We start from the raw sequence: 26,777 nt of genomic DNA, 5'->3' as shown, positions 1-26,777 counted from the left end.
TCGTGGCCGGGATTCGATCCCGCGACCTCGTGCTCAGCAGCCCAACTCCATAGCCACCGAGCAAGCACGGCGGGATTTCTCGCGCCACTCCTGTCAAACTCTGAAAAACGATTAATCGAACAGGTCTAATCGATTAGGTCGATTAAATGAAAGGCGGACATGGATGAAGATTAATCGTTTTTTTTTTACCAGGAACAGCGTCTGTGAGCGCGGCGTTTTTCTGTGCACGCTCGTTGCTGCGCATGCGACTGCAGAGTGACAAGAAGCCAACGTTCGCTCGAGTATTTTTCCTTCACATCTATTAGTTTCTTTAGCCTCTTGCCAGAACTTGCCTGACGCATGGTGTTATCTTCGCCGGGAGCAGCAACTCATAGTAAATGAATGAAAAAATAACGACAATGGATGACAGTTATAGGACGTATACAGGATTTGCAGTACTGCATTCTGACCTAATACTAAGCGTTACCCACCGTGAAAACGAAAAAGCAGTTGTTTAGCTGGATCAGTAACTTATACCGAGGCTCAGTTTTCGAAGCAGCACGGTGAACTCGATCTCATGTGTAATTAGTTCTGCACTTCATAAGCAGAATGTGCATTTTAATACTGTAGTAATGAGCGTTTCTTAATTGCTCACCTCAATCGTGGAAATGGTAGCAATTATATTTTGCTCATAACTAATGCTCTTTTGCAGGGGCATAGCTTGTTGGCTGGAGTTGTTCTCGACGATCACGGCAACGTTAACGAGTCGAAAGGTGAGCACAGCAACGTACTGAGTATAGCTGAGTATAGCATTGTACGTGTCTGCTCGCACATCACGTGACATTGCCTGCATGCTTGCGGTTATTGTCTGCCTGCGATCGAGCTTCTTTGTTGAGTTCCCTATGTATTCGTTTAACTCCGGTTTCCTTTCGACGCTAAATGCTGTGGTGTCGTTCGACACGTAGAAATCAAACCACTTTCACTGCTCCGCGGTGAATTTTTTAAAACCCTAACAGCGCTAGAATTTCTGGGGTCTTCGAGGAGCAGCGACGACTGCGGGTTCGAGCTTAGCGAGCCACAGGGCCGCGTCAGCCGTCAGGCCCTAGCGCGCCGCTGCGAGCGAGCCAGGCCGCAAGGGGCTACAGAGCAACATATGCATTATGCGAGAACACAATATGGATGGATGGATGGATGTTACGAGCGTCCCCTTTGGAACGGGGCGGGGGGTCGCGCCACCAAGCGAGTGGAGCGCCACCGCTGACAACCGGTTCGGAGCGAGAAGGGGGTGAGGGAGTGAGGCGTAGGGATGGCAGAACAGGTGAATGCGCCCCCGCAGCGGCGCCAGCGAGTTCCTAAATTTCCACAAATTGTTACGTGGAAAGGCGCAGACAGAAGGCAATATACAAACGCAACCGTTACACTGGCCAAATGACAACAGCTCCAAATCGTGCGCATCTTTTAGGCACGGCTATAGCTTGTTCGTACACATTAGGACTGGTCTGTAGAAGCGCCGTCTCGGAGATTTGGGGTAGAGTCAGTGTGGTAGACCGTATAATGTTGACGTGAACAACGCTGCTGGACGCCAGGGCATGCAGAGGGTGACATATACTTGAAATGGCGGGAAATATCTCGTCCGCCGCGCGGCGTCACGTGGCGCACTGCGTGGTACGTGTGGTGTCTTGTGTATCGGCAAACGAGCCAATAACCCCATAGAGTTTCTCACTATAACACCTAGAGGGTCATCTGGCGCCACCGTCTATGGGAGTTTCTTAAGGGAGCACCGTGCCGTCATGGGATATGACGGTATATGTGTCTGAGGGGCTCGTGTTGGCTGGTGTCTTAAGAGGTTTCGTCTAAAACGTGGATATGGCTACGCAAATAACGCTTTCTCAAAGTAAAATCATCATAAAATGTTTCCATTCACGCATATTACATCTTTACTCACCCACTATGCATGACCAAGCGAAGAAAAGCAAGAACAGACGACCAACTGTTTCAAAGCGAGCGCGAACCTTGTCGTCTGTCCTCCAACTTTAGCGGCTCGCTGATACTTTTTACGTAACATGTAGTGGTACACACTATAACAAGTTCTCATAGTTAAACAAAACATGTTTTCGCTTAAGAATAAAGCTAAAACAGCTTTTCACGTGCTGTTTTAGTAGAAAATGAATTATTGTGACAGACGGAACGGTACTTGCCAAGCGCGTCTTCAAGGTGTCCTGTCTCTACGAGAACGATGTCAATCCGAATCCACAATATACCGGCATTCCCGTGCATACCACAGCGCAGCAGCGCCAGATTTCCCTCTAGGTAATGTAGTGAGAAACTCTATGAATAACCCGACATGACGGGAGGGCCCACAGAAGCACGAGCGCACTGGGCGATAGCTGTGCCTCGTGGTGCCAGAGATCGCAGAGATGCCGCTGGGTGGTTTGCCGTGCCTTCAGCCGTGTACGGGCAAGGTGGAGCGCGATGGCGATGACGCTTCGCGCGCACTCGCGTGTTGAGGTGGCTGCCGGGGAAGAACGGCTAGCGCCAAGAGGCAAGTTCTACCCACGACTGTACCCTAGGCAAAAGGGAGAAAATGTGGCGGTGACGTGACGAGATGAATTACACTCAAACGCGACATAAGGGAGGGCAATGTGCCTATCGCGATGGTCCTTCGAAACATACACGGACAGCATATACGTGAGGGTATGGTTCGGAATGCTCCGTTAGGACATTGGGTTGAGGAAGGTAGGTGGTGGTGAGCTTGCATTTAAGCAGGAACGCAGTGCTCGTAGGGATAGGTCGTGGTTCTCATAGAGTTTACTTCAATAATTACTAGAGGGAACCCGGGTGCTACAATCGTCATGGAAACGATGGGAAGTACGTGGATTCGTCTGTTCTTCGTTCTTGTGGATTCAGACGTTTTTGGGGATTTGTTTATTACGCTTTATATGCCTTCATTGTCCTATGGCGAATTCGTCAAATCGCACCGGTGCGTATACCGGGGCGCCCCAATGCGTCGTTTCATCCAATCATCGTCGCCCTAGAGCGCCCCCGTGCGATTTGTCGAATTCGCCATTAAATTTTAGAGTACTCTATACTTTTCTAAGTGCAAAAGACGCTGCGAACATGCACAATCGCTACTGAGTGCAACGGTTCAGCTTGTCGAGGTAGCCAAATCGAAACGCGTCAAGCGTCTCAAGGCACTGGCTTGCCCGTGAAAAATTCATAAGGGCGTTTTATATCGCTTTTCGATGCATGAATGCCTCCGTGGCGTAGTGGTTTCATTGTCGGCCTTCTGCACTATAGAGGCCCTGTGCTCGAATCTTGCTGTCGGACAATTTTAATAATGCTTATTTAATTATCAATCACGCAGTATACTTCGTTGAAAATGACGAGTTTACAAAGTCACGAAGCTGTTTGAAGCCGGAAGGACGAAGTTTTAGGCAAATCTATGTACACTGCCCATGCTGGCTGAATCGCCTTCATTGCCGCTCCCGTAGACACTAGCGCCTGAGCCCCTCTAGTAATTATTGTATGAAACGCATTAACTGCCAGTCATCCCATTATGCATCTTCGTTCTTACCACGCACAATAACTGAATGGAACGCCTTACCATCAGTCATTGCCACGGAACCAGACTTGACTAAGTTTCAACATTTAATTCGCTCACGACTTGTCGACTAATCGTATTATTATTCTTTTTTGGGACTTTTACAGTGTTTTTCGATATTTGTTGGTGTTTTTTAGTGCAGTTGCCTTATGTTCTCCTAATATGTACTAATGTTTTCTCTGTAATAATTGTGACCTAATTATCTTGTATATTAACTATGTTTCACTGTATTATTACTTCTGTTAACCTCTCTTGTTTTTAGTATGTACAAACTACAACCAGTGCTTGTGATTGACCCCCCCCCCCCCATGTAATTCCCTCGTAATGAGGGCCTTTGGGGGTATTTTGAATAAATAAATAAATAAATAAATGAAACTCTATGGTGGCTCTGCTTGTCGCCGATGTGAGTGACGACAAGCCAAGATAAATGCAGCTGGCGGCGCCACCATCGGAATCGTCAGGCTTGTCGACCAGGCAACACAGAGTTTCTCACTATAACACCTAGAGGGAAATCTGGCGCCACCGTCTATGGGAGTTTCTTAAGGGGGCACCGTGCCGTCATGGGAATGACGGTGTATGTGTCTGCGAGGCTCATGTTGGCTGGTGTTGTAAGAGGCTTCGTCTAAAACGCGGATATGGCTACACAAATAACGCGTTTTCAAGGTAAAATCTTCATAAAATGTTTCCATTCACGCATATTACATCTTTACTCACCTACAGTGCATGACCAAGCGAAGAAAAGCAAGAACAGACTACACTGTTTCAAAGCGAGCGCGAACCTTGTCGTGTGTCCTCCAACTTTAGCGGCCCGCTGATACTTTTTACGCAACATGTAGTCGTACACACAATAACAAGTTCTCATAGTTAAACAAAACATGTTTTCGCGTAATAATAAAGCTAAAACAGCTTTTCACCTGCTGTTCTAGTAGAAAATGAATCATTGTGACAGACGGAACGGTGCTTGCCAAGCGCGTCTTCAAGGTGTCCTGTCTCTCCGAGAACGATGCCAATCCGAAGTCACAATATACCGGCATTCCCATGCATGCCACAGCGCAGCAGCGCCAGATTTCCCTCTAGGTGTAGTGAGAAACTCTATGCCAGGCAACGAGACAAGCTATGAGTGTGCCAGATGTGAAGGTGGCCACAGTAGAATATTAGCTAATATGAATGATCGTACAAGTGGTAGTGCGCAGCGACCAAGTCGACGTGTATAATCCCTCAGTGAGGACGACCTTCAGAGCACGCGGTGGTCGCGGTGATGACTGAAGGAGTGTTGGCCTTACAAACATGCAGAAGGCAGAAATCTGCGACTGCCCAAACTTGAGCCAGGCACTAAAGCGCTCAATAACGGAGTAGCCGCATACGCTTCGAAATTAAAAAAAAAGAAAAGTAACATAAACAAACGAAGCCGGCTGGCGTAAGCGATAACACAGTCGTTGCCATGCTGCCGTTGTGCTAATACTGCGCCCATAGAGAAATGAATGTAGCTATGCTGCGCCGATGTTGTGGCCGCATGCATCGGTATACGCACCTCGGTTGGTGCCGAAGGGTCGGAATAGGCCAGCATGGGCGGCATTGTGAGAAGGCTGATTAGCTGAAATAGCGAACGCCACGCAAAAGGGACGCCTTTCTGCAAAAGGTTCCGGCGGAAAACCTATGCACTCGGCTTTACATGCAGCGCAGCGCCAAAGCGACTTTGACGTAATAGGTCTACCTGTGACGTCACTCACGGGATATTTCTTCAAGCTGTCCACAAGCTAACGCAAAACACGTGTTCACGACATCGAAGGTTCATTGCAGAGGGGCTCCTGCAGTGATAGTCTTTGTTCAGAAGAATGCGCACCATATTTCTGGAGATTGTTTACAATCTGTTGTGGACAAAGTTGACGCGCGTATTGTCAAGTGTGCCGTCTTGTCAGCTCTGATTGGTGCACGGGGCTGCTATGCACGGCCTCTCCATTAGCCCAGTATGTCAACATAGCGAAATTTGATGGCATTGCGGGGATAGTGACCCATCATCTCGGGTCCAATACCCCAGGTAGAATTAGGGCAGCCTCTCGCCAGACCTCACAGCAAGTTTGTCGGCGCATGTTTCGAAACCGGTGCCGCCCTGAGAATTCGCTCTCAGTCGGTATGTCTTGCATACTCAGTAACTACAATTAGTAGATTGAAATATGTGCCGTAATGTAATTAATTGAAAACGAATAATCGTATTTATGTTAATTCTTCAATTAAATATTTTGATATCTCGTAGAAGTAATGGGTGCTTCATCGGCTAATATAAATCAAGGTTGGCACTGTGCTAACTGCCGCAGGCATATTTGTTTAAAAATTGGTGCAGCTAAAAAAAAAATAATTAACACCGGACAGTGTTTACTTGAAAGGAAAATAAAAAAAAAGTATCTGGATGTGCTAAGGCCAAGTTTACGGACAACTCTTCAAGCGAAACAGCTGAAGCAAAAGCTGTGTGTCGACCGAGGTTGCCGTCCTGCCACTTCACTGAAACCTGGAACACCAGTCCTTGCAAGAAATTTCAGTGCTATTAGTGTACCTTGGCTACGAGCTTCCGTTACAGAGCCTATATATAAGTGCAGCTGGAAGATAGAACAATATGGCACAGGCATGCGTGATCACCGGCGGCTAGGACCTGAACAATCACCACTCGCGCAGAGCATTTTCCGTGCACCACCTGCAACCTACCACCCGCACAGCATGTACCATAGCCAGGCACCGTTCCTCAAGAACCTCCACCGCTGTCAGAGGAAATGGGTCTCAGTCGGAAGGACACAGTCATAACCAAGAAACCTCCTCAGCGTTATTCTCTCTGAAGGTGAATTCAAATCAAAGAGGAAAGGCGTGTAGCCAGTTACAAGCGCCACTTGGGTGCAGATTGAACGTGTTAACGATGGGGTGTTCAATTGACTCGGTTCGCTGCGTACTACGTGCTGGTCACTCGTTGCTGCTGACTGCGTGCAGCTGTCACGGCTTCGGCGTAGTTGCTAATATATGTAAAAAACGGAAATTTTTGTTACTACATTAATTAGCTCTCTGAATGGTGAGTGTAACACACATCCTGAAGTCCGCCAGATGACATCAGTGCCCCTGTGAAGTGGAACATGAAATGAAGCTCCCGCGGCTCCCGAACTCCAGGGAACCCTATCTTTAGCATTTTTAAGTCTTTGCTGCAATGACAGAGTGTATATAGGGTGTATATAGGGTGTACATGTACAGTCGCGGAGAGAATATTATGGACCATGAAATCTAAGAAACAGCTGAATATCTCTGCAACCTCACCACGCAATCTTGTATTTGCATTTTGGACCTCGACTAGAATATGCTAACAACGTTATCGTGGGCAGTTTTACTGGTTACTGCTACAGGCTGCTCGGGGATTGAACGTTTTCGGAGATCCCGTGGTCCATTTTATTCTGTCCGCGACTGTACGTGGTCAGAAGGTTGGACAAGCGTCAGACATTACCGCCTATAAGCATTCGTTGAACTTCAGTAGGTAACCAGTAGGGAGTTGGGGAAAACAGGGGGAATGCGGGAGATGGCCCGGAAATTCAAGACGATGAGCAAAACGAGAACAAGGTGAAAGCGGGAGCCAACGTTTCCACTAGTGGATGGGCGACAAGTCTATTTGTCGAAATGTTGGCTCCTGCTTTCTCGTTTTGCTCATCGTCCAGTATAGGGGGTTAGTTGGAGGGAGCAGAAACTGAGCATAAGGCAGGGTGCTTTCCGTGCGATTTCAAACGCAGGACTAGGACGTTACTGCCATTATGAGGAGTCGCGCCAAAGCGACGCTGCCAAGACTCTTGAAGAGTACAAAAACAGTGTGAAGAAAGAGTGTGATCCCGGCGACGCGGGCACGTTCACCTGGACGCCCGACGACAGTACGCCCGACTTGGTCTATTACCAGGTATGTGTGTGTGCCTCGTGAGCTTTTGCAGTTTAAGTGTTTTCCGGAAACACATAGCTGAAAAAAAGAAACGGAGTTGCTTTATTATAAGCAGAATCTTGATTCCTCGCGATCAGCACTCGTGGCCTGACACAGACCAGAGCTGTCGAGGCGCACTTTGGTGATGCAGCATCAACACAGGCCAATGAGGTGTCGTCGGCCTTGTTTGTACCCGGGTTCGTAACGCCGGTCCATCGCGTTGGCAGCGTTATCAAAGGCGTGAGTGGGCCAGTTCTGATACTGTTGAATAATACCGTTATTTTATTTTTATTGTACGTACTACAGCTTTGCAAGGGCTACAGGACGATTCACAAAAAACGAAGATGAACGCGAATGTTACAAAAAATAAAGCGCTAAGTAAGAGAACATAACATAGAAGAATCAACTGCAGATTGTGGGGTCTGATTTGGGATTCTCCCACCGTACTCTTGGGACAAAGGAACGACAACACAGTAGTGCAAACAATAACAAGGGCATTTATTGCACCTTTCATACATCAATGCCTGCTAGCCGAGTTGCTATCCACAAAACATGCCGATGGGCGCGCGACAAATCTAGAAGTCCGACTCACCGCGACCGGAAGCAAGCGAATATGTTCGCCCCATGCTGGATCCCAACGCCTGCTCGTTCGCGTGTATAGTCACGCGAATCGTGGCGCGTTCGAAGGCGGCTACGCGAGGCGGTCTCGCAGATGCATCAGTCACCGCGCGCGCGGAATGTCCGCGCTGCTTCGCCGACCCGCCGGGGAAGAGGGCCGCTGCACGTGCGGCACGGCACGTCTGTCCCGCTGGCTGCCTGGAACCCCAGAGAGCAAGCGCCTTCCTTTCGGCGCCCAAGTAACCTCGCGGCGCGCAACACTAGCGCCATCTCTCGCACTGCGCCTGTACCACTCGGACCGCCTCGTGTGCGGCGAAGCCGCACACGAGGCGCATATTACCGCACAGGAACGCATATTACCAGATATACCTTTACAATTTGTTATAACAAATTCCAAAGATCAATTGTTCTGAGGTAAAAGCTGTACTTAAATGTATTAATGCGCAAGTGGAAAGGCTACATATTAAGTTAGTGGTGACTTCTGGTGGAAGTTTCTTAGCGAGTGCTAAGCTCGCCCAGCTTGATGAACTGAATTAACAATATTATATATAAAACCATTTTAGGTAGTCCACATTGAGGCGCATCGTGAGGGATGTGAAGTTCAAGTATTGCATTAAAATCCCCTCAATGGTTTTAATACAGTATTATTTTACAGATCAAAACTAAGAGTTTGGAAATATTCAGACTTAGGTATTCGGCAGGGCAACTTGCAGGATAACAGCGACGGGGCGGGGTAGGAGGATTACTGGAGGGGTGTGTGATGCCCACAAACGAGGTGTTGTTACTGCGGTGCCTCAAATGCAGACATCGAAGCTGTTTGGGCTTATTGATGATGAACTTGTCGGTTTACAGCTGGAGCAGAATATAGAGAAATGGTTCCTAATGTAAACACTGCAATGTGACCTCTGGTTATAATTTACATTTAAAAAAATAAAACTGAAGCAATAGCGAAGCATAAAGTACGTATGTCGCTTTGTCGTTGTGCAACTAGGATAAGAACAAAAAGAAAAAGAAAAGAAAAAAAATTAGACGAAAAGGTATCTCTACGATCCGCAAAAAGGAAAAGAGAATGAGAGAGAGAGAAGAAACTCTACTCAGTGATAAAATATATTACTCTCACGGGGGAGCCCTAGTTGAGACCCCCACTGGCAATAGCCGCCCGTCCAATTTCGTCGATCAGCGATTGCTGGTCGGCCAGGTCAGAGCTGGACAGCCGCGCCTGCCACTGCTCCAACTTGTGTTGTGCTGCCAAATCTAGTAGCCCCAGGTAATGTGAAAGAGTGTAGGACTTCCTTCGCACCAGGGGCAGGAACCTCGATAGCACGTCAGGAACATGGCGTATAATCTTTTTAAGTGGGCATAAACCCCTGTCTGAATATTTCTCCAATGGATCCCGTTAGGTGTTTATGGGGCGGAACGTATACTTGTCCGGTAAAAAGCTGATGGGCGAGCAAATGCCTTGCGATTGTAGGGTTTGATAGGGGGCTGAGGTCTGGAGCTCTTCTGGCAGGGGGGGGGGGGTGTTGAGGGGGCCCTGTCGCTGCTCGGTATGTTAAGGCGCGAGTCGTGGCGCCTGCCCTCTCATTTCCCTCCAACCCCTGGTGTCCCGGGCACCAGAAGACCGAGTGGTGGTTGTGGAAGTGATGTTGCATTACAGCGCTACAGACTTTGGGAATTCTGCCGAGAGGTAGTAGGAGGCGACATGCGGCCTGGGAGTCCGTGGCGATGGTACTGTCACGTCCTCTACATTCACCCGTGCGCATGGCCAGCGCGATAACTCTGGTCTCCGTTTCCTTCGCTGAGGTCTCCCCGGAGGAGGTCGCATTCACCCTTTCGCCGTGTTCGTTGAGCACCACAGCGCCACAGCGACGAAGCGCTGGTGGTCGTGGTGGAATTTCCTCTGTGGGTTAGCGTGTCTGTAGGGGGCGACGTCGACATAGACGTCCTCCTTATTCAGATGGCGAAGTAATGCTCGTAGCCACGCTGTGCGCGAGCTCTACGTTTCCCCTCGTGACGCTGTGGGTGCATGGTCCTCGGCAAAGGGGCCACGTATAAGTGGTCTCTGTCCGAGGGAGGAAGCTCCTCGAGCTCCTTTTCTATGTGCTGTTGGTAGGGCGGTATGCCAATCCTCTTTAATATGTCTCGACACGCTGTGGTCCGGCTGAATCTGTCGCGCTGAGTGATCATATATTTGTCACAGCTAGTTCACTGTAGGTGTCGTAAATGCCCAGTGCAAGTAACCTTTCCGTTGATGTGTTTCAGGGAAGGCTGATTGCCGTTTTGCAAGCTGTTCTAATTATTGTGTCCACCTGGGATTCTTCGGTCTTGTTTAATGAGTGATAGGGAAGGCTATGGGTGACCCTGATGATTATTAAGGCCAGCACTAGCGTGTCTGCCTCTTTCATTCCTTGCTTGTGATAGGTAATTCGACGTATAATTTTCTCTACGTTGTTGGTCGCAGTTCGTAGGGCCCGGACCGCATGAGTGGCCCGCCCATTCTGCTGCAACTAAAAGCCCAGTATTCCGAGCTTGGGTACCTACTGTATGCGATGGCCGTCAACGAAAAGCTGCACAATTTAGTTTTTTGTTACTGCTACGCGGGGGCAGTATACGGATGAATTGTGATTTTTCGGGTGTGCATTTCAGACCGTCCTGATGCGCCGATGTGGACACTGGGTCAGCGGCCTGCTGTATATAGGGTCCATTCTTTGTTTCCGAGCGAGCCCTTAGAAGTCCATAACGTAATATCGTCTGCATATGTGGTGTAGTCTAGGTCTGGCATTTGAGCTAGTCGTCTACCGAGATCGAACATGGCTAAATTGAAAATTCGAGGACGCTTAAGCTTCGCCTTCAAGAGTGGAACGTGATAGTGTTATCGCGCCCCGTTCGCACCGCCCACTCATTCGCTCGGCATGCTCTTGAGTCTTTCTACGGCACGTTTCTAAGGCAACACCGCATTCACTAGAGGCGCTTTTGTCCCGCTTTGAAACATCGAACTCATGGCTGAGTGGTAGCGTATCCGTCTCATACTCCAGAGACCCTGTTTTTATTTACGAATGGCCTTCCGCCATTTTTCGCTCACGACCAACGCCGCCGACGCCGGCTTTTCTGCGACACGAGCTCCTCGACGCTATCGCGTTAAAAACAACGGGATATGAGTGGCCCCCCCGTAGGGTTCCTCTGTTGGGCATCTCGAAATTTTCGGACCGAATGCTGCCTAGGCCTATCGTTGTGGTCCTTCCCGTGAGGAAGTTGTGGATGTATGTGAACACGCCTTCACCGCACTTTATATCCTCCGGCCCTCGCAGAATAGCATCGTGGGACACATTGTCAGATGCGCCTTTCAGTATGTTTCTTTTTCAACTGCTAAACAGTGAGCCCACAAATCTGCAGAAAGGCTGCAGTTCGTAATTCACTCGCATACCACTAAAGGAACAGGGTCATATGCAGCAACCATTTTCTACTGAGGGAACTTCACGTTGGCGACCTGCTGCTCAAAGAGACACAGTGGCATCCAAACAAAGGAAAACTGTGCAATGACGGAAGGACCTTACAAAATACTCCGAGCGGCGCTTGCAATGAATCACGTGATTGACCGATTTATGATACCGCTACGTATATAGCAGGGGCGTAGCCAGGGGGGGGGGGGCTTATGGGGCTTGAGCCCCCCCCGAAATTTTTTCGTGCTGTCATGCGCCGCCGACCAAAACAACTCCCGGCGCCGGAAACCATGCTCGATTTTGTCTGGAATGTCCTGAATTCATGCTCGAAAAGACATTTTAGACATTTTAGCGCCAACATAGCGAAATCGGGCTGGATTTCGCGGAAACGCCCATGCATCGGGAGTCACATACCGTAACGCAAGGAGCCCCACCGAGCACAAAATTTCAAGAGCGTTTTGATGGCGAGCGGGCTCCTCTCGGCATCTCGCGGAGGCCGCGGAATCTACCGAGCGCTTGGATTTCAATTCTGAAACTTTGTGGGTATAAACTTCTCATAACATTTTGATGCGAAAGGTGCATTGACATTTCCAAAGTCGTGCTTTAGATTTTCGATTCCGGAATTTTGTGGGTGTAATGCTGTTGTAAACATTTGACGCCAAAGGTGCATCGACCTTTCTAAAGTCGTACATCGGGCCATACAACGAGACAAGCCAAATCAACACACTATCAGACAAGTTGACAAAGCACGCAGCGAGGTCCGATGAGACAAAGCGTTGTGGTGGTTAATTTGTGCCATCAGGTCACAGAAAAGAATATGAATTTTTTTTCACCTGCGCCAAAGCATCCATGTCAAGACACTAAAGCCACCATTGTAACTAAGTTCTTATTTATTTTTCTACCTAGACATTTATTCGCGAGGATACATTAAGCCTCTTTCTCATCTTTTTTATTTGTTCTCGCAACCCGCGGGCTGCCAATCCAGCCAGAGCGCATGCGTTTTTCTCGTGCTGCATCGACAACCGCGCGGCGCACTTGGATGCGCGTTCGTTTTTCTCTGGCCGACTGCCTTTTCACCTGGCAGAGTTTTGGACGCTTTCTGGTTAACAGACGAGAAAAAGAAACAATGCATAGTCGCTCGCCGGCAGCATTGCGGGGACTTGACGGATTGCAACGTGATCGCTTGTGTGCGCAAGGGAGAAAAGCGGGGAGGAAGCGCGCCGCCTTCTGTCGCACGCGATACATTTTGGGAGTGGAGGGAGGGTGGGGGGGTGCTGTGATCTGTGAATCTGTGGTTGCGCAACCTGTTTATTTGCCTTGTTTGACGCATTATATATAGTGACTTTTTCTTAGGTACGTAGATTTACTGGAGACTTATACGTATATTTAAACATCTTGTTGCGAGGTTTTCTGCATATGCGCAGTGAACTTTGTTTCCAGTGCCAATTTTTGCCCTGTATCACGCTGTATCTTCACATATGTATATTCCATTGTATCTTCGCATTTCTAATGTACGAAGGCGAGTCAAATGAAAGTGATACAACCCGCCCCGCGCAATAATTGCTCGGTTCATTATTTTCGAGGCATGCGCGTAGCACATACGCATCTTATTTACAAGTGACATCCAGAGGTGAGGTTAAATGTTCTTTAATGTTCTCATACACTGGGTTGAACAGGGTTACGTGACATAATGGACACTCCAAAAGTTGAACAGCTTGGTGTCGTGAGGTTTTTGACAAATGAAGATGTTTCCCAAAAAGAAATCATTCACCATATGGCTGCCGTATGCGTTGAACATTGCGTTTCATTGGCCACTGTGAAGCATTGTAGCAAGCTGTTCAAAGAAGGACATGAAAGTTACAAAGACGATCCATGGCCGGGCGAAAGCCACTGTGCAATCATCCCCAACACAATTGAAAAGGCCGTGGTTGCTCAGTGGCTATGGCGTTGGGCTGCTGAGCACGAAGTCGTGGGATCGAATCCCGGTCACGGCGGTTGCATTTCGATAGCGGCGAAATGCGAAAACACCCGCGTACTTAGATTTAAGTGCACGTCAAAGAACCCCAGATGAGGGTGACGACATTTTGTCTGCAATTGTGACCGAGGATGACCTATGGTGCCGCTACTACTAGCCTGAAACACTACGGCAAAGCTTACAGTGGAAGCATTTGAATTCACCACTCCCAAGGAAAACAAAGGCCGTCATTTCTGCCGGAAAAGTGTTGACTTCTTTTTAGATCGTTAGGGGCCATTATTGATCGAATTTTCTAAACCTGGAGAGACTCTAAATCGTTTCAGATATTGTGAAAGGTCGGATCGGCTGCGTGTCGCAATCAAGAACAAACGACGTGGAAAATTGAGCATTGGGAACATGTTGCTTCACAACATTGCCCGTTCCTACGTCGCTGATGTGGTTAATACGAAACTGGCAAAGTTCAAGTGGGAAACGTTGCAACATTCTTCATGCAGCCCAGACCTGTTTCCTTGCGTCTTCCAAATTTGGTAAAATTTGAAAAAAAAAAAAACTGCTCAAGGGAACCAGATTCGTGTCGGAAGATGACGTGTAGTCATTTACAGATTTTTGAGACAGCAACCCAAGGAGTTTTATGAGACAGGAATTACGCGACTCGTTAGTAGGACAAGTGTCTAAATACTCATGGTGACTACTTTTAAATAAAGTACCCCGTTTATCATTTATTCGCATTGGCTCACTTTCATTTTACTCGCCCTCGTATATTTTGCAGAACTCCTGCTTTTTTACATGTGCTCTCTGTTGCGACTATAATTTCGCAGCAATTGCTCGCAATACACGAGCGGTGAAAGCCGCTCCTGCGCAATACATTCTAACAAAGGAAAGCGTCATTGAGATTTTCCCCTGGTCGTTGCATATGTACAAAAATGTAAACAAGGTCGTTGAATGATATACATATATATATATATATCCCGACTAATGCTGTAAGGAGGAGGCCGAGCGGCAAAGTGAGCCCCCCACGAATGAAATTTCTGGCTACGCCATTGGTATATAGGACTACCGGCATTGTGCATACGAGCAAGTTGCGCCGGCATTATTGTCCTATGTCACCTGGCGTTTTCTCTGGAAGGGTGTAGTATAGTATAGCCTGTGGTGGTTCACGGTCATTCAGCAGGATGACCGTAAATTAGGAAGAGGAATTACGTGCGATAAAAAAAAAGTTCTATGTTCGGGTTGACACCATGGCTTTTTCGCCGCTTATACTATATATCAGAAAAGATCTCGCCATGTTTGACAGTCAGCCTTTTGTTCGTTCCTGCTAGCCCAGATATATTTTGACAGCGACTGCTCGCCTTTAGTAAACAGTATATCGGCAAACGAGGACGACAGCATTATTGGGGCGACGGCATATATATAGCTTTAAAATTACCCAGTTGGTTTTGCACGCAATGTACCAAGTTTTAATATATACCGGAGGTGCCGTGTCTCTTCAGGGCCGTAGCCACGATTCCAGTGATACTCCTTTTCGCACTTCGTTGGTTTTGAGCGTTGAAGGATAAGAACGGAATAGAATTGAGCGAAAGGAACTCTCACATTATAAGGGCGTAATTTTCTAAAAGCTTTTTTTCTTCTTCTTTATCGTGACTTGAGTGAATCACGACGCCTCGCAATGTGTCCCCTGTCGCAGTGCTTCACTCACTTCTACCTCGGCTGGAAGATTGTGGTGACCGACAAGGGCGCGAGCGACCCCCCGATGGGTGTGGAGAACGCTCCCGCTAAACCCGTCGGAACGCCCACGGCTGCGAAGCACCCGGCTACAGCGCCCCCACCTCACAAGAAACCCCCACCCCACAAACCCCCACCTCACAAGAGACCCCCACATCACAAACCCCCACATCACAAGAAACCACCAGCTGACGAGAAACCTCCGCCTGCCAAGGAAGAGCACGAGGAAAGCTCTGGTAGCCAAAGCTCTGGCCAGGCCGTTCGACCAGCGCTGCCGCCGTTCCTGATTGGCTGCGCAGCCGTCCTCGTGACGCTTCTCATCGGACGGAACGCAAGGGACCGCCATCTCTGACGCTTGCTGCAGTAAAGAGTTGAGCCACACGCCTGTCGATGCCTCCTCGCGCAAATGCTTTTTCGCGCCTACTCGCTTCGTGAGCCAAAACCGCGCTACAAGTTAAGTGTTAACAGACGTTTCGATCGCTGAGGGATCAGTTAGTTCGGAGAGGTAAAGTTTCATCGCTGGAAGTTGGTGAGTATGAAAGACAGCGTTGCCTTTCGCCAATATCACAGTATAATACTACGATAGGAACCTGTTTATACCTACTATAAGACTCCTTGGACGTAATAATGCGCGTTTTTTTTCCCAGTCCTTTGCAAAATAAGCCACCCAAGTTATTCATTCCAGATATCGACTCGTATGAAAGGAGATCTCGTGAAGTTGGTTTGAACGCATTCTTGCCGTCAGCGCTCGTCGTAATCGACACTAATATGCGATGACTACTGTACCGCCACGGATGACTAAAGAGCACCGACGAAGTGCGTTTCAAATACCGCGAAATTATTCGAAAATTTTGGAGCTCGACGAGCGGCTCTAGCGAGGCAACTGTCTCATGTACATAAGCACTCACCACTTCTCCTATCATCATCATCCATCCCAATACTTTCACTCCCCTTCCCTCTTCCCCAGTACAGAGTAGCAGACTAGAGCGCACTAGCTCAGGTCGACCTCTCTGTCTTTCCTATCAATACATTCCATTCATTCATTCATTGGAGGTAGTGCCAACACTCTAATGCACTGCGTATGTCTTCACATCCGCGTTCGGTCAGAGAAAGGCGGCTTTTACGACAGGAAATGTTAAGACATGGTTAGGCGTTGTCCATGTGCTGAAGCATCTCCACGTCGCGGCTTTGTCGAGCGACGCGGCCTCGCGTATGTTCCCGCGGTGCGAGGGAGCATTTGTTCCCCGGCCGCAAACGCTCCCCCCCGACGTTTGTGGAGGAAGAAGCGTCCAGCTTTCATGCGTGCAATTGCTCGGCGGCAGTGCGTGCGACCGTGTGTAGTCTGTAGCATACGCGCACACTATGTAGAATAACTTTGCTGCTCGCGGGCGAGAGGTTTGCCGAAAACGACGTCATGGATCACATGAACATGAACACACATGAAAAAGCCAGCCCAAATCCATTTGGTCTCCCTAGATGCTAATCAAGGCCAAGGCCAGGGAAACCCGCAGTCACACCATCCTCTAGTCGGAGCATTCATAATCACTGAATGATCCGCCTTGAGAGAGGCGGATCATTCAGTGATTCAGTGAAGCTGTGTACACCCCAGGGTGCACACAGCTTACTGCCTCAGATAAAGTAAGGGAAACTCATAGACAGAAGCTGTCACGCTTGACTCCATTAGCATGCCTTGGCTCCTGTGATGGTCCAGCAATTAGCTGGTTCATCTTTCGGTCAGCTTAGGTGGCTAGCAGCAGCCACTACGAAATGGCTTAGAAATGCACTTTCCCAGGAGTTCCGTGGTCTCAGTGTCATGGTCAGCGATCAAGTGCCATCCATCAACTCCGTAGCCGTCAAATGTGTCCGGCCTTGGTGTTGCTGCTGGTCTGTCCCAGGCGATATATTTTGAGCTTCACAAAGCTGATTCCTCTTAGGAAAGCAGGAAAGGTTCGAAAATCACTTCCCCTGCTAGCTGATTGTGGCATCATGTAAGAGCCACGTTTGCACAGCAATGCCAGGAGAGCCTTCTTTCATTTTCTTGTAATTCAATATTTTGTGGGTACAAATCGATTGGTCACGTGACAATTAAGAGCCTGGATTTTACGCTGACGTGCCTTTCAGCCAGCAGCATCAAGGACCAAGCAACAAGAATGATAACATTTTGCTGTCAAATGCACTTGGTTGGCTGGTTCCTGCAGAATGTTGGCGTCGCCTACGAAGTGTTGGCTTCTTCGCAAATTGGAGTCCATTTTGACTATGTGATGATGCTCAGTGAACAGCGGCACTAGACTCACTGGAAGGGGCACGCAAAAAACAGTGGCGCAACTCTGGCTCCTAAAGGGAGCCTATACGGTAACTCTAGTGTGTTGCACAGTGGCAACCAGTTACGTAAAGTAGGCTTTGCCACAATACAGTTGTGTTATGTGTCAAAAGATACGAAAACGATTTACGGCAAACTTTTTTACAAGAACAAATAAATGGCATGCATTAGAATCGGATAAACACTACAATCACACATCACGAGTTACTGATATTGTATGAAAATCTTCCTATGGCAGGGAGGAAACAGGCGTTTTCAATGAAGGATTACATTTGTTCAACGCATTCAGTGTCTTTTAAGCTCTGCCGAGACAGACGCTGCCAGTAAGGGGTTGCCATCGGGCAGTGGTGCAGGCAGAAATTTCGTTCGGGTTGGGGGGGGGGGGGAGGCTTACGTTGCAGCTCGGCCTTCTCCTTATGGAACTTGTCAAGGGATCAAGTATACATGAATAATAACTGCATTGCCATTGCCCAAGATGCTGCAATCTATGTCTTAATTTTTTGCCGTCAAAATTTGTTGTCCATTTACAGGCTCTCCATAAGTGTTGCCTTGGTGAACACTGATGTTTTGTCTCACCCTAGAAGGCTTTCAGGGTGTCTTCAGTTATCAGTTACAATAACATCGCCACATCATCAATTGCGGCATGTTCATTAGCCGTGGAACCCACTGGTGCGTTACAACAAGCAGCATACGAATTGAGCGATTCCTGCAGCAGTAAATAAGAACTGTAATTAAGGCTACTGACATCAGCACGCTCATGGAGTCCATCACTGGTGCTACTGATAGCGCTAGCACAGCTTAGTGGCGTCAGCGAAGGGCAGAAATGCGGCATTCGTACGTTGTAAAGCAACAAATTCGCCATCAGGGAGGCGAAGTCTCTCGCATTGTGTAAGCAAATTAGTTGGTAGTGCTTTTCGTTAAGAGGCGATAGGAATTTGCCCAGGACATAGTCAATCCTTCGTGACACAGGTGATTTCGTCCAGGAATTTGTTGTAAAAGCATTTGATTGTACTAGAAAAGTGGAAACCCACGTTTTACTTGTAAACCAGCTAACATATTATAGCAACTTGCAAACAAAACAAGGTCACTTGTTCTGCCAGCACACATGTTGCCTGAAACTCACCTTGCTGATGATAGGTACGGAGATAGTGGCCGTTTTTATTCATTGGTAGGGGCAAGCGAGGTAAGTGTAGCTGCCAATTGCATTATTTAGCAAGTTAGAGGCGACCCCGTTTTCTGTAAAATGTTCTAACGAAGGAGCAATAGGTGCACAACTTATTGCTATAAATGTCTAAAATAGCCCTCACTGCCTGAGTTACTTTGACGATACAGATCATAAGAAGCCAACGAGATCTAGATGTTGTTTCATATGGTTTACATTGATTAATTGACCAAAAAAATGGCTGTGGCTTAGGTAAGGTTAAGCCCAGGATGCGAAGCATACTAGCCTTTATTTTAGTTGTTGAACCACTGTTTAGCCTGGTGAACTACTGTTGCTTGGCTATATTTGGTTCGGCTAGACGAAGAAACAACTCATGCATTACTTCTTCGCCTTCAAGAGTGGAACGCGACAGCGTTCCCGTCGACCCGCCAAGGGGTGTAAGACAATGGGCTACCGGGCAGCGACTACGCGCCCCGCATTGGACGCGGTGAGCGTTGAGCAAAGCAGCGTTCGGCGCGGCAACGAAATGTGCGCCTGAGCAAGAGACGCACGCCTTAGAAACAGCTCGTTTCTAAGGCAACACCGCATTCACTAGAGGCGCTTTTGTACCGCTTTGAAGCATCGTACTCGTGGCTCAGTGGTAGCGTCTCCGTCCCACACTCCGGAGACCCTGGTTCGATTCCCACCCAGCCCGTCTTGCAAGAGTTGAGCCAAAGCCACTTCTCTCTCTCGTGACGTCACGGTGTCACGTGATTTCATGGCGACACCGCCGCGCCTGAGGAGCTGGGTTGAGCTCTCGTAATATGCTTCGCATAAAATCTGTTGCTACTTGTAACAAGCCGAAACGACGATTTTGTTGAATGCGCAGTGCATGCACAACAGATACTTTCATGCTTCACAGCAAGCCAATGCTGTCGTTTACTCACGTTCTAAAAAACAACATTGAGCAGAAAGAACATCAGCACGAAGACGCATGCTCGATGTGTAAAGGTTGGCCCACTCATGGCGTAGGCCTGGAGGCGCGAGAAGACACTGTTGCTGGATATTTGTCCAGCATACAGCGCTTGCCACGCCGACGCAATTGAGCCACCTGCAATGCCGTTGGGAGTAAACCCAAGGTGGTTCAGAAATCGAGTGGTGGCTTCAAGGAGGCACTCCGTTAGTACTGCATGTAATGAAAGAAAAGGCATGCCATCAATGTCACCATTTTCAATGTAGTTTGAAGGTAGCGAATAGGATGGGCCACTCACAATATATTCAATCAATCTCGAGTACTGGATAATCCTTCCAGAAACCTTGCGAGATATGTTTTATGCAAATAGACGGTTTAAATGGAGAGAGAATTGGGAATAAAAGGTACAATATTTTCTGCAATTGAGGTCGTTCATGCATTACTTAAGAATCATAGGCTCCATTGAATCAGTGATTTCGATGCTTGAGATTTGCCTGTTATCATCACGCGCTTAAGTCAGGGGCCACTTTGGGAAAGTGTGATGCTTCTGCAAATAAAGTACCTTTATACAAGCGTGTAGGCATACAAGATTTCTAGTGATTGCGTCGACAGAGCAGTAGGGATAAAGGTAGCGTTTTGTTTCTTCCTTTATTTAATCACATAATGAAACTACAGTGCATTTGATTAACAATTCATAAACAGTTTCGAAATGTTATTTCGCACAGGTGCTGATATATATAAATATATATATATATATATATATATATATATATATATATATATATATATATATGTAATTTGAGCAGGAGCTATGCATCACAATGTCACGCACACCACTTATTCTATCAACTACTATGCAATGCCGAATACAAGACTTTCCGACACCTGATTTGTACAAAAAAAAACATTAATTCAACAGCTTGCTAAACCAAAACCCGCAAACAAATGTAATGGAAAAAAAAGGCTTCATGCATGGAGTCAGCCAACTTTAGACGCATGGACACATTTTTTATAGAATATAACAAAATACAATGCTTCAATAATTTTTATAATTAAGCCAAGTTGCCAGAATTGTATGTAAAGAATGACAGTGAGTAATGACTTCTGGGCAATTACATTTTTTGGCAGTGTTGTGATTCGCGGATTAACTTTTGTCCGCAACATTGATCGCTGTATTTAAAAGGTTTTTTTCGCTAACCGATTACATGTAAGCAGTCAGTTTATTCAGTAGACAAGCTGTAAGTGCTGAAGCAGCTTTGAGCACTAGAATTTGGAAGGAACTACAATAGGATGCCTATGGTCGCCACACATAGCTGCCTCAAGGATGTGCATGTTCAAACACATAAGCCCGGGCACTCAATCGTCATATCCTCATCCTACCTTTATGTCCACTGCAGGACAAAGGCCTCTCACAGTGATCTACAATTACCCATGTCTTGCACTAGCTGATTCCTACTTGCATCTGCAAATTTCCTAATTTACATCAACCTATATGATGTTCCGCCATCCTCAACTGCGTTCCCTTTGCTCTCATTCTCCAGCTCTGATGGTCCACCGGTTACCTCCCCTATGCATTACATGGCGTGCCCAGCTCCACATCTCGATATCTGTTTCCTATCTCACTGCTCCCGCACATGTGAGCTGCCAAATCTAACCGGCACTTTATGACTCCGTGGCAATAATTTCTTTAGACTTTTATGTCAGAAAATTATGTATGGACAATTTTTTTTAGCTTTTCATTTGCCGAACAAGGAGTGCCTTGTCCGAGCACCAGCCAAACTGAAGCGCTGCGCCGCGTAGAAAGCCCAGATGCGAGCATTGGGGTATTGTGTTAGCACTGAGTTCCTTAGTTCAACATCGTGCTTAGTTCAACACAGTGTTCCTTAGTACAACATTGTCCTTTCCTTCAGCGTGCACATCCAGCGAGTCGTCGATCGTGTTAGTAGAGATCTCATCACAAGAAAATGAAGATAGTTGACCAAGGGAAATTTAGAAAATCAATTGTCATTATGCTATATAACATGCGAACGGCTGCGTAGAGCACAATGGAAGAGCCAGGCCTTCTTGTTCTAGTTATTGCATTTCTACAATGTTAATAACATTTGGAAGAAAAGTTATGTAGAAATAATTGATCACTATTTAGTAATTCGACAATTATTTTCGTGGGGCAATAAGTGTGCACTAATGAATGAAGCAATTCTAATCGGAATCTGCTGCATTAAATGTAATTTGCTACATCTCGGTGACTCCCACTTTTGGTGTCACTGGGCTGGCACTGACAAAATATAGCCGGCCATGTTTGGACACACTTCAAAATCACATGTCTGGCCACAAAACACGATTCTGTTATGCGTATATAAGTGCGGAACTAGCGCCATGATTCTTATTTTTACTGTGTACTGCAGTTAAGAAACCATTACACTTATCCTGGAGTGCTCAAATTCCCAACTGATAGAGCTTGTACTGTTCTACAAATGTTAAAAGAAATGACCGTTTTTGATATCCCTTCAAAAGACCTCTGCTGATTGTAGGATGATTGTCGAAATGAAATGATAGCTTCGTGTTAGATGTGCTGAAATATGATGCTGGGAGAGTTTTTTGATGGATCAATTGTCGAATTTACCAAAAATGTGAGTGCTGTGACGTATGTACGTGCCAAGTGAACTTGGATGTTAGCCGTCACCATGACCAAGCCACGAGATTGTAGAAATGCTGTTTTTTTTTCTGTTTGTAAAGCGCTACCCGTACTGCAAATTTGTGCTGATGTAGCGATAGCCATTATACTGATGCTGAACAGATGTTATGAGCCGCCACCACCAATTAAGGATTACTTTCGTGCTCTTTTCTTTGTGTCTGAGCCACGTAATATTTTAGCGGCTTGTTTGAATTCTGTGCAACCGAAGAATGTTTCAACACTGACTTTAAAGACAGAAATGTTTATAAAAATCCAAACTGTTATTTTTCAGTCTGGATATACATACATATCCCACACATGCATGTGGCACAACTATGTCGTTAGAGTTCCATCAGCCATTGGGCGCGCGCATCTGTACAAATTTTTTGCAAGTGCATATATTGAGTGGCATGTCTGAGCTGAAGGTGATCATGCAGTTAAAAGCAAGTGACCTTGGCTGCCCTTCCCTGCGGCTTCCCCCTTTCCCCTTTCCATCAGCTCGTACCGACCACTCAACCTCCCATGGGCAAATGATCCCCTCCCCACCTCGGTGTCGTCCCCAGTGGCGTAGCTAGGTCTTCTGGCACCCAGGGCCCATAGGTCTTGTCACCTCGCCCCCCCCCCCCCCTCCCCCGGTTATAGTCGAGGAAGGCGAGAATATCAACAATTTCCGGGTGTCTTCAGACGTATATGACACCACCCACCCACCCCTCCACTGGCGCCTCGCACCCCCCTCCCGTTGCTACGCCACTGGTCGTCCTTACCTTCTCCAACTGTGCTCCTTTCAGCTCCCACTGGCTCACAATTACGACGACTTATTGGTATCCCTTTCAAACTAGCAGGGGAAACATAGCCACCTAGCTTGCTTGAGCTTATCAAGTAATGTATACATATTTATCAGTCCAGCATTTTACCTATATCTTAATTTTCTCTTTGTTCCTTAAGACCTACCCTATACTATTCAGTGATGTGCACAGATTGTGACGGCAGTGGAGGTGACGTAGCTATCTTTATGAAAAGTAGTTTAACATTTGAAAAGCCTGGAATAGGCATCCATGAAAGAGCTTGGTGCACTACTCAGTTGGATAATATGTCCTTGTTAATAGCAAGTGCTATCTACGGATGCCTCCCATTTCACACCTGCCCTGCAGTACAGTCTTGCAGTAATGGTGGCACAGCTTGGAATGCAGTTGGGGTTAGGGTACGCGCATGCGCATAGCAGAATTGGAAAAAGGACCATGTTTAATGATTCTTGCCCCCCGATAAAGCTGAGCGCGAGGCGTCCATGCGACACATGCACGAGTGTCAGGTACGGCGGCGGTAGCGGCCGGGCAAGAGCACATGCCCTGTTTGATATAACATTGTTTTGCTTCATCACAGGTTGTTAAGTAACCTACGCATGTCCAAGACGATGCCAGCTCTCTTCTTGATCCTGCTTTGTTATCGCAGTCGATAACACCACATCTACACATGAAGAAGGGATTTCAGATAAGATGCTGGTTCTAACATTTTTTGCTCAGAGTATGAGTGCTAGCTTTAAGGCCGAACCGTCTCGAATAGCTTTCAAAGAATATAGACAAAGTAACGATGAGAGTGTTACTGACTACTTACAAAAAACCTTGGATAGTTTCCCAGCTCAATTCTGCAGAGGCGTTAACAGCCTCTGGGTCAAAAAAGACTAAAAGAAGCTGTGATTTGAAAAAGTAATTTCATACCTACAAAATTCAAAAGAACTGTGCGGAAAACACCGTGAATCATGCGATGCACAATTCACCTAAAACGAAAATTTTAAAAATTCCCAAGGCCATTTTGGCCTGCGAAGGTGGACGACCAGTGACGAAAACTTGTGGTAAAGAATTTATTGCACCACTCATTGTCACTTAGTAGCGACGGTCACAACGGCTTTGTAGTAGCTATGATATACACTGATCGGCATATGTGCAACTGCAGACATTTTTTGATGCCAAATCGACGCACACACACTGCTGTGTGGTCGGTAGGGCTGGATCAGTATGGCATAAGTAAGCTTCATTCATCAGACACCAAATATGAAGAAGCACAAGAAATCGCGAACGCACTGAATGAGTTTTTCTGTGACCATTCCTCTGATCATACCAGTGACACCCAACTATCATTTCAGTGATGCTTACAATCATTGTACCTATTTCCAACTGGTCCAGATGAAATAATCAATGTCATATATGATTTAAAGGTTACAGGAGCAGGTCTGGACGAAATCAGTTCTATTAATAATAAATTAGTAGCTCATCTTATTGCTCGCCCGTTGTCTTAGATTACCAATTTGATTTTTAAGACTGAAGTATTTCCAAGTCAACTAAAGAAAGCAGAAATTATTCCAGTATTTAAAAAGGGTGACTGCTCCTACATTTCTAATTATCGCCCTATTGGTATTCTTCCTTTCTGTAGCAAGGTTATCAAAAAATGTATTGAAAAGCGCTTAACCAAATACTTCTCAAAATTTGGCATTCTTTCGCCAAATCAATTTGGCCTCAGGGTAGGATCCTCGACTGACTGTGCTATACTTTCTTTCATGGATATAATAAAAAGCACTATAGATGCCAGTTTCTACGCAGGATTATTTTTTATCGATCTATCCAAAGCATTTGAACCCATAAACCAAGCCATCTTACTTCCTAAACTACGGGCTGTAGGCGTCGATGGCCCAGCATTAGCACCTATAAAAAGTTACTTAACAGACAGACAACAAGCTGTGTATTTTAGTTCCTCACTTTCTGACTTCAGAATAACCAATAAAGGGGCCCCACAGGGGTCTGTACTTGGCCCACTACTATTCATGCTTTATATAAATGATTTACATGGTTGTTTAACACAGACTGAGGCCTTCCTTTACGCTGACGACACTACATTACTTTCAACCCGTTGTTCACTAACTTCTCTGACTACTAAGCATTACACTGGTCTGAAAAATATTTTAACGCGGTGCCAGCTTAACTCGCTAAGAATAAATCCTACCAAAACGTCTTTTATGCTTTTTCGTTCGAATGATAGGACACCAGAATTCATTCCCGCTGTCAACCTAAACTCTCTTGACATCAGTGCAGTTAATGAATGCACATTTCTTGGAATGATTCTTGGCTCAAACTTAAAATTTACGAAGCATATCGCCTATTTGAAGCGTAAAATTTCTCCCGGTATTAGAATTTTACTTAAATCTAGATATTATTTTAGCAAACCAACATTGCTAACCTTATATTATTCTTTTATTCACAGCCATTTCAATTATTGCGTTACAGCATGAGGTAACCCATGTCGAACTCATACAGCACCACTACAGCATTTGCAGAATCAAGCCATACGGATATTGTCGTTCAGCTCATTCTACTGCAATGCTTCTGATATGCTTCTTAACCACAGAATACTTTCAGTAAATAATCTTGTTAAATATAAGTTATAGCCATAATGTTATTTAAGGTAACACGTAATCCTCCCCCATTAAATATATTTTCTGAGGCTACTTTGGTTAACTTGAACCGCGCAAGATTTGCAGCTAACAACAATTTCTTATTGCCACTAATACAAAACAATCTGAATATTTTGCAGCATTATCTACTTGGAACAGCCTCCCACTAGATGTCAAGTGCTCTTCGTCTAGGTTTCTTCAAGAAAACATTATTCACTTTTCTACTTGATAGCCAAAATAATCCACACATCTAAGCTATTCACTTCACTCCTGCTCATTTCCCTTCCATTTGTACTTTTTCTTTAGTTTTTTTTCATTTGTAGCCTTTTTAAATATTTTTGGTTTGTTCTGTTGCGAATGCCTTAAACTACTATTTTAAATCTATGACTAACTATTGACTTTATATTATTTTGCAGTTTGTACTACATTTACTTTGTATAATTTTCCACTTAGTGACTACTGTATTGCTGGGTATTTGCTCTAATGTATATATTTTCTGACAGGAGGTCCCCTTTCAGCCACATGCTACGGGAACTCCTTCTGTATACATGTACTTGCGTAAGCATGCATATCTACTTATTAAACAAATAAACTAAAGAAATAAACTGAAACTGAAAACTGATGCACACACGCTGCTGTGTAGTCGGTTGGGCTGGATCAGTATGCCATTGCAACCGAATTTCTCCAACACACTCCCTTTTTGGTCTCGACACATCCACACTGAAAACACCAACAACGACCAGAGGGGTAGTGCCATCGCAACTAACCATAACTTTAGACCAAAACCAGACATCAGTTTTGTAAATGCATCTGTTAGAGTATCTCAGGCGAAGGAATTTGATTTATATCAATTTATGAAAATTTGTTGCAATGTTAACAAGGCTTTCGCAATGTCCTACACAGTAATTATTGGTATATATGACACACATTTTTTCAGCGGTAATTGCGTTAATAG

At 46.2% G+C, this 26,777-nt stretch overlaps 2 protein-coding genes across 4 annotated transcripts in view; one reads left to right on the top strand and one right to left on the bottom strand.

Moving 5' to 3' along the window:
* The window catches only part of LOC135914365 (protein Skeletor, isoforms B/C-like), a 108,849-nt gene that overhangs the window by 35,054 nt on the left and 47,018 nt on the right, over window positions 1–26,777 (top strand). Inside the window, exons 14-16 of one of the 2 annotated variants that reach the window (XM_070521678.1) lie at window positions 692–752; window positions 7,339–7,499; window positions 15,235–15,653. The exons of the other annotated variant lie outside the window; for it this stretch is intronic. Of the exons in view, the coding sequence (XP_070377779.1) occupies window positions 692–752; window positions 7,339–7,499; window positions 15,235–15,624 (612 nt within the window). The 3' untranslated portion in view covers window positions 15,625–15,653. Of the gene's footprint in view, window positions 1–691; window positions 753–7,338; window positions 7,500–15,234; window positions 15,654–26,777 lie in introns of those variants that run through there. 2 annotated transcript variants of the gene reach the window in all.
* The window catches only part of LOC139047715 (uncharacterized), a 69,382-nt gene continuing 62,245 nt past the window's right edge, over window positions 19,641–26,777 (bottom strand). For both annotated transcript variants that reach the window (XR_011507331.1, XM_070521680.1), the window contains exon 4: window positions 19,641–19,919. Coding sequence is in view for 1 of the 2 variants with exons in the window: in XM_070521680.1 (XP_070377781.1) it covers window positions 19,684–19,919 (236 nt within the window). In the remaining variant the exon portion in view is untranslated. The remainder of the gene's footprint in view (window positions 19,920–26,777) is intronic.

The sequence above is a fragment of the Dermacentor albipictus genome, chromosome 7 (genome assembly GCF_038994185.2).
Source record: "Dermacentor albipictus isolate Rhodes 1998 colony chromosome 7, USDA_Dalb.pri_finalv2, whole genome shotgun sequence".
Lineage (NCBI taxonomy): Eukaryota > Metazoa > Arthropoda > Arachnida > Ixodida > Ixodidae > Dermacentor > Dermacentor albipictus.
This window is presented reverse-complemented; position numbering and strand designations above follow the sequence as displayed.